Source organism: Aedes aegypti, chromosome 1 (genome assembly GCF_002204515.2).
Source record: "Aedes aegypti strain LVP_AGWG chromosome 1, AaegL5.0 Primary Assembly, whole genome shotgun sequence".
Taxonomy (NCBI): Eukaryota; Metazoa; Arthropoda; class Insecta; order Diptera; family Culicidae; genus Aedes; species Aedes aegypti.
This window is the reverse complement of record NC_035107.1, coordinates 289,683,519-289,692,437: the sequence shown is the minus strand read 5'-3', so window position 1 is coordinate 289,692,437 and position 8,919 is coordinate 289,683,519. Positions and strand designations below refer to the sequence as shown.

Genomic DNA, 8,919 nt, shown 5'->3' with positions numbered 1-8,919 from the left:
ATAAAAACAAGATTTCATTAAATATTTTAGGACCCTATTGTTATCCACATTATCACTTTTGCAAGGAAGTGTAATTTCTTTCAGATATGGCAGCGGCAACACGGTATAATAAAACCGGTATTACAACTACATACAAGACGCCTCCATACGCTGCTTATACCGTCCCGATTTTGATTCCCAACGGTACACCTCAAATGAAAGCCCTTGAGTTGCCATACAAAAATTCATATTTAGTTTTTCGACCTAGTTCGGTTGACAAAAAAATAAGCCGATTTGAAAAAAATAAATACATAAAAAAGATTGTTTTTCGATTTTATACATTTTTCATTCAAATACCATGTTTATTTTGAAGTTCATAAAACGTAAAATAAACATGCCAAATTTCATACAAATCCGTGCATTTTTACAATAGCTATAAGTAGTTTAATTGATTTTGTGTTAAAAATAAATAAATCATTAGTGGTTAAATAAAAATCTGAAATTTTGCGAAATATCTTTTTTTTTGTATAGTTAAACAACTCTCGTAAATTTCAGCTCGATCGGAGAACATTAATACAACCTCTCTAGGTAAGGGGGTTGCGGTTCTCGCGAACTGGCTCTTAACAAGTTAAAATTGTTTCTACTTATTTCGTAATTTATAAAGATAGCTACATTTATTCTCTCTCATTTATGATTGTTTTCGTATTTAATCGAATTAAGCTTGAGTCATATTTCATTGTTTTACAATGAATTTTAATGATTTTCATGAAATTTTACGTTTATTTGGGGAATGTGGAGATTGCTGGGACGTCTCTAAAATTCTCAAATTCCGAGATAAAAGTTAAAATAAATGCTTCTGGATAACGTGTGTGCTAACTGAAATGGTTTTCAAAGAACGTATTAGACTGGAAATCAAGGTTGAAAATGATATTTGCTATCCATACATAGTCAAGACAAATGATATAGATGTTCAAAACTGAATATACACTGTAAATCAAAATTTAAACCATTTTTTTTATCATTCATTTCACTGACTAGAAAAAGTAATCACGCTGCTAATAGCAAAACTGTCTCCATAATTTAATCAAACAGTGCGTGGTAGAGTTCATCACACAGCATGACGACGGCACAACTTGGATTGTTTCCAGTACAATGTTATGGTCATATTTTATTGATATGAAGAACCACAGTTTTTACGGTGACATCATCAAGCTTCACAGTGGATACGAACGATAATCGCTTACAACAGGGACGCCCACTGGGATAGATGTGAGGAACAATTGCGTTTTTTTTTTGCTTCACTGGATGTGTGCAAAACAGGGTAATTCAACCGTTCTGAATAATCATCGGAACTTATTTGTGCTTGTTTGTTAAATGGTTTTCAATAAATGTCGAATTGTGGTGATGCTCGATGAGATATACAAATTATAGATTCAGTTGCATTTAAGACTGTAACTTAAATGTAACTTTAATTGAGCAAACTTTAATTGAGCAATACTGGTGCCGAACATTCACACTCAGCACGAGTTTGCAACACCGATAGCAGGCTTTCAATTCTGGTCGTCGGAGCGATGTTTGGTCTGGATTCAGTTTAATTTTACGCTACAATGCGGACGGTCACTTCCGAAGTGCGAACAATCATTTTTGTGGTGATTGTCGTCGCCGGTTGTTTCGAGTGGAGTTTTGGTGTAAGTTTCAGGTCTTCTTTGTACAAGTATTGTTGCATTCGGGACAAATGCCTTAGACAGCACAAGGACTCCCTGAACGCAAGTGAATCATATCTGGACAGTTTGAACGAGTGCCGTTTGGTGTGTGGCGAATATCGAGCACTTTGGCCGATTCCGGCCGTTGTAGTGAACTTGGGTTATGATACGCGCGAATTTGTTCCCAGTGATATCGAGTTCGATTTCCACGCGAGTCCCGATGATGTCAATGTGCAGGACTACCTCAATCAATCGACACGCCTATTCCTGAAAAATCTCTACAAGGAATGTGGTCGAAACTGTAACCTTACAACCAACACCAGGATATATTTCACCATAAAGGTGGAAACGACCGAAACCAGTCTGACTTGGTCAACAGACGAGTCGTACGATCTTTTCGTAGACGATCATGACGGACTGCTGGAAGTATCGATCGTGGCCGGAACAGTTTTTGGCGCTCGTCATGCTCTAGAAACGGTCTCTCAGCTTACAGCTCTGCGATCCTACCCCGATGGCAACTGTTTACTCATTCTAACGGCTGTCAATCTAAAAGACTATCCGCACTATTCCCATCGAGGCTTCCTTCTAGACACAGCTAGGAACTTCATCTCAACCCGAGCCATCAAACGTCAGTTGGACGGGATGGCCTCTACCAAGTTGAACGTCCTGCATTGGCACATCACCGATTCGCAGAGTTTCCCACTGGAGATTCCCAGCTTACCGCAGATGACTGAATATGGAGCTTACTCGGAACGGCAGATTTATTCCCAGCAAGATGTGAAGGATATTTTCCGGTACGCAAAGTATCGGGGGATTCGGATCATACTGGAGTTCGACGCTCCAGCGCATGCTGGTAAGATATGAACGGTTAAGTGTTTGGAATATAGAATTGCATTCTGTATTTGCGAAGCATTTGTTGTTTGATAACGTTTGCAGATAGATAGACGCTCGTCAACGATCGATAATTAATTAAGGACAAATGCGTTTATTGAAACAGTTTCGAGTGGGTTGGTCTCAATGTGTGGGCTGGTCGTAGGGTTGGAACACCAATGATAAGTAATCGAATTTATAAAAGGAAGTTTTTAAGGGTAGATCAGGTGCATCTTTTAAACATACAGGGGATAGGCAAAATGATTGAGATAGGCAAAATTTTGCCCAAATTCAAATGCTTATAACTTTATGAAAAATGAATGAAATTGGATGCATCTGGAAGCAGTCGACGGCAAATTTGGTCCAGTTTTAGGAACTTCCTTGGCCATGCATATTGGCCACTGGACACCGGAGATGTTCCGGATTTTCTGAGGTCATGTCCAAATGTCATTTTTTCTGTCGCTTGTATTTTTGTGTGGTGTAAAGTTAGATAGATGTTTGCAATTTTCCTAGAAACTAGAACTAATAGGAAGCTGAATGCCACCGGACGCATTAAGATTGGTTGGAAATCTTCAGAAATATGACCATTTCCGTAAAACTGGTTCCGGAAAGCATGGTCAGTCATGTTTGTATTTCCAATCATGTAAATATTATCCGGAGCTATATCCAAGCGGACACCAACCTTAAAAATGATGTTTCCTGCAGCGTATTCAGAACCATTAGATGCACAGACCACTCTATAGAACGTTCCAGGTGCCCTGGGGGAAGTGGTCAATTAGGAACATATCCGGAACCATATCAATATGGGCATCAAACCTCATTATTTTCAAAGGTTATGCTTTCCGAAGCATTTCCAGTATCACCGGCTGCCATAACCACTTTATAGTAGGTTCCAGGTGCCCCGGGGGATGTGGCCAATTCGGAACATGTCCGTTTATCTGTTTAGAATCACATTCTACCATAAACAGTAAGATCCATGTGACTTGGAAAATGGCGAGCATTTTCAGAACCACAAGATATAATAATCACTCTATAGTATATTCCAGGGGCTCCTAGAGATGTGGCCAACTCGAAACATGACCTCATCCCCCAGGGCCCATGGAACCTACTATACAGTGGTCATATAAATAAGTTGCGCTGTAAATACTTCTATTAGCATCACCTTCAAAAATCTTGATGTTTTTACCCATATTGATGTGTTTTCGGGCATGTTTTGAATTGGCCACATCCCCGGGGCACCTGGAATCTTCTATAAAGTGGTCATGGTAGCCGGTGGTGCTGGAAATGCTTCGGAAAGCATAACCTTTGAAAATCATGAAGTTTGATGCCCATATTGATATGGTTCCAGATATGTTCCTAATTGACCACTTCCCCCAGGGCACCTGGAACCTTCTATAGAGTGGTCTGTGCATCTAATGGTTCTGAATACGCTGCAGGAAACATCATTTTTAAGGTTGATGTCCACTTGGATATAGCTCCGGATAATATTTACATGATTGGAAATACAAACATGACTGACCATGCTTTCCGGAACCAGTTTTACGGATATGGTCATATTTCTGAAGATTTCCAACCAATCTTAATGCGTCCGGTGGCATTCAACTTCCTATTAGTTCTAGTTTCTAGGAAAATTGCAAACATCTATCTAACTTTACACCGCACAAAAATACAAGCGACAGAAAAAATGACATTTGGACATGACCTCAGAAAATCCGGAACATCTCCGGTGTCCAGTGGCCAATATGCATGGCCAAGGAAGTTCCTAAAACTGGACCAAATTTGCCGTCGACTGCTTCCAGATGCATCCAATTTCATTCATTTTTCATAAAGTTATAAGCATTTGAATTTGGGCAAAATTTTGCCTATCTCAATCATTTTGCCTATCCCCTGTATTCTGATTAGAAGAAAAACAAAAGTGTTCAAAGAGACCATTTCAAAACATGTGCAAAGTGATCTTGAAAGGCTACATTGGTTGATACGAAGATCACATTCGATTTATATCAATTACAGTCTTCATCTTAATCTTAATCTGAACCATATTTTCAATCTTCGTGAATTTCAATCTCAATCTGATTTTGAAACTCAATCTCACTGCAGTTCTTAATATCAACCTCAATCTAAATCTAAACCTTAACTTGTACAAAGTGTTCTTAATAAACAACATTTGTTGATACAGTTCTCAATCTAAATCTCAATTGAAATCTCAATTGAAATTGAAATTGAAATTGAAATTGAAATTGAATTGAAATTGAAATTGAAATTGCAAATTGAAATTGAAAATTGAAATTGAAATTGAATTGAAATTGAAATTGAAATTGAAATTGAAATTGGAAATTGAAATTTACACTTCATATTCAGAAATCAGAAATCAGAATAGCAAATCAGAATCAGAATCAAGAAATCGAATCAGACAGAATCAATCAGAATCAGAATCGAGATCAGCACATCAGAATCAGAAACAGAATCATAGAATCAGAATCAGAATCAGAAATCAGAATTCAGAAATCAGAATCAGAATCAGAATCAGAATCAGAATCAGAATCAGAATCAGAATCAGAATCAGAATCAGAATCAGAATCAGAATCAGAATCAGAATCAGAATCAGAATCAGAATCAGAATCAGAATCAGAATCAGAATCAGAATCAGAATCAGAATCAGAATCAGAATCAGAATCAGAATCAGAATCAGAATCAGAATCAGAATCAGAATCAGAATCAGAATCAGAATCAGAATCAGAATCAGAATCAGAATCAGAATCAGAATCAGAATCAGAATCAGAATCAGAATCAGAATCAGAATCAGAATCAGAATCAGAATCAGAATCAGAATCAGAATCAGAATCAGAATCAGAATCAGAATCAGAATCAGAATCAGAATCAGAATCAGAATCAGAATCAGAATCAGAATCAGAATCAGAATCAGAATCAGAATCAGAATCAGAATCAGAATCAGAATCAGAATCAGAATCAGAATCAGAATCAGAATCAGAATCAGAATCAGAATCAGAATCAGAATCAGAATCAGAATCAGAATCAGAATCAGAATCAGAATCAGAATCAGAATCAGAATCAGAATCAGAATCAGAATCAGAATCAGAATCAGAATCAGAATCAGAATCAGAATCAGAATCAGAATCAGAATCAGAATCAGAATCAGAATCAGAATCTCTCTACCTATCGTCTCTGTATCTCTATATCACTATCTTCACATATCTCTATCTCTATATCTCAATCATTTTATTTCTTTCCCTCCATCTCTCTATCTCTCTATATTTCTATATATCTATCTCTTTTCTCTCTAGCTTTTTATCACTCTATCTCTCTTTCTCTCTATCCTCCCAAGCAACCAAAAGCCAGATATCGTTATCTGGCTCACTCGTTATCTGGCTCTCTCGATATCTAGCTTTCTCGATATCTGGCTCTCTCGATATCTGTCTCTCTCTCGATTTCTGGTTCTTTCGATATCTAGCTCTCTCGATATCTGGCTCTCTCGATATCTGGCACTCTCTTTATCTGGCTCTCTCGATATCTAGCTCTCTCGATTTCTGGTTCTCTCTCTTGATATCTGCCTCCCTCGATATCTGTCTCTAGATATTTGACTCTCTCTCTCTCTCTCGATATCTGGCTATTTAACTATCTGGCTATTTCGATATCTTGCTATTTCAACAGCTATCTTGACAGCTCGATATCTTGGTATAAATTTAACAATTTATATGCCTCTCTTCTGCAAATCTCTCCATTTATTTAAAAGAAATGTTCCTAAGTATATCTAGAAAATTCCCTTGAGTTTTATCTATAGAAAATACTGAAACAATACTTATACCAGTTGTTTGGAGAATACTAAGCATTCGGGACGAAATTCTAGAAGAATCCCTACATAAATGTCTCCAGAATTTATTAAAAGAATTGAAGAAAAAACATTTCATGAGTTCGTTTACTAGTTTCAAAATCTCTGGAGAAAATGATTGTGAACTAGAAAGAAAGTTTCATAAAGAGGAACGTCTGGAAAAATTCCAAGGAATTACCTGATAAACTACTTCAAAAAACTGTTTAAGGATTTTTTTGGGAAATTTCTTAACGATTATCTGACGAGTCAAACACATGAGATCACAAGAGAAATTTAGAAGCAATGCTTACAGGTGGCATAATAAGGATTCTTTGCCCGATTCAAGGAGGAACACTTCGAACAGCTTCCCACGAAATCATTGGAAGAGTTGTTATATTACATATTTGCATTTCTACAGAAGTCCCTCCCAAGTAATATTCCAGGTTGCATTCAACTAACTTGAAGCTTAAATGTGTTCTTGCGTACCATAATAAAGATGAAATTTATTTTTAAAATTCTTGGAACAATTCTGGACTGGATGGAGAAACAGCTGAAGAAAACCATGTTTTCTATTAGGTCTTCATAATAGAACTCCAAGCAGAAACTACTAATAATAATTTGCAGATACTTTTTAAAATTTCGTAGGAACATCTACGAAAGAATTCCAAGAAATTCCAAAAACTATATTAGAGCAATCCATCAAAGAATCTCTTGAGCAAATCCTGTAAGAATACCTGAATGACTAGGATCAATCTCTGCAAGAGATCTTTATACAATGCCAAGTGCGATCTTCGGTTGAACTCTTCGGATAAGTACCCTTTTTTCTGCTTCCCAATATATTTTACATGAATTCCAAATACCACCCATTCGAAAAAAAACATTCTTCCAGGAAATGGCTGGCAATGGGGCCCGGAAGCCGGCCTTGGAAACCTCGCCGTTTGCGTCAATCGCCAACCGTGGCGAAAGCTCTGCATAGAGCCCCCCTGCGGACAACTGAACCCGGCCAATCCCAATCTCTACCCGACGCTTCAAAAATTGTATCACGATTTCTCCTCTCTAATTCCTCCACGAGAAATTCTCCACATGGGCGGTGACGAAGTCTTCTTCGGCTGCTGGAATGCCACCCATGAGATAGTCGAGTACCTGGCCGGGCAGAACAAGGGTCGGGGACCGGACGACTTCCTGGATCTGTGGGGTGAATTTCAGCAGAATGTTCTGGAGCTGTGGGATCGACAACGTCAAGGGCTGGAAGAACTGCAGTCCACCGTGTTGTGGTCCAGCCATTTGACCGATCCGGTCGTGATTGAAAAGTATCTGCCCAAGGAACGGTACATCGTACAAACGTGGGTCGAATCGGACAAGGATCTTCCGCTGCAGTTGGTGAGAAAGGGATACCGACTGATTGTTTCCACCAAGAATGCGTGGTACTTCGATCATGGGTTCTGGGGAATCACCAATTACTACAATTGGCGCAAGGTGTACAACAACAGATTGTTGAATAACGTTAAGATTCTGGGTGGAGAGGCCTGCATCTGGACCGAGTTTATCGACGAGAACTCGCTAGGTAAGTCGAATTTCTCAGACGTTCTATTATAATTGAACTTTCATATTGTAGATTCTCGCACATGGCCCCGATTGGCCGCGGTGGGAGAGCGTCTCTGGGCGAATCCGGAGCAAGATGCCTCCAAAGCGGAAGGACGATTCTATCGGCACCGGGAGCGGCTGATAACGCGGGGGCTGAAACCGGAAGCCGTAACGCCCAAGTGGTGCGAGCAGAACGAGGGGGAATGCCAATAGGATGGATTTGAATAGGATGGAAATGACCAATCAACAGTGATTTCAATTTTGTGGATGACCTTTCAAAGAATGATGGAAATAAAAAATCATAACATAAGTTTGATTTATTACTTTTTCAACAAATCTGGCTCTGTTGAGCTCACCAGAAACAGTATTTAAATACACTTTGTTGATAGATTATACCTTCCTCTAGGTTCAAAATTAACGTTAGTTGTGTCCTCCAGCCGAGGTCGTTTTCTCGGCAGCCCACGTGTTGCCCAACCTAGTTTTTTTCATAGATAGCTCCCAGAATTTCTTGAAGAATTTTCTCATAAACACTTTTTACATCCTTTCACGGAATATTATTTCGAAAAAAAATACTCCACTATTTTTCATGGGTTATTCATCATCAAAAGTCTTTCTTGAAAATTTCTCCCAAAAATTCATTTATTTTACATACAAAGGTACCGTAATCCGGGGTAACATTGATCGGTATGACCCTTCTCGTAAAAAGTTCGAATCATAATTTATTGATGGAATATTTTCAAAGCATGAATGGCGCTCTCTTTCTTACATTCATAAGCTAATAAAAATTGAGGTTTTTGCCAAAATTGTTTTTCGATCATGCGTAAATCTGAAAACTTTTTGAATCAATGACTTTTATAATTGTCGTCCATACCGTAGATTAATGTCTCAAATGAGTTCTGCAAATGGTATGAGTAAGGAAAAATCGATTGTTACTAAAATCGATCGATCGTCGAAAAC

General features: G+C 38.3%; 1 protein-coding gene across 1 annotated transcript; it reads left to right on the top strand.

Annotated features, from left to right (window-relative positions):
• Positions 1–1,504: 1,504 nt before the first annotated feature.
• Positions 1,505–8,272, top strand: LOC5569687 (chitooligosaccharidolytic beta-N-acetylglucosaminidase). The gene is made up of 3 exons (XM_021838119.1): positions 1,505–2,535; positions 7,268–7,942; positions 7,994–8,272. Exons 1-3 carry the CDS (start codon positions 1,587–1,589, stop codon positions 8,173–8,175), a joined length of 1,806 nt encoding a protein of 601 aa, XP_021693811.1. The 5' UTR covers positions 1,505–1,586; the 3' UTR covers positions 8,176–8,272.
• The last annotated feature ends 647 nt before the right edge of the window (positions 8,273–8,919 follow it).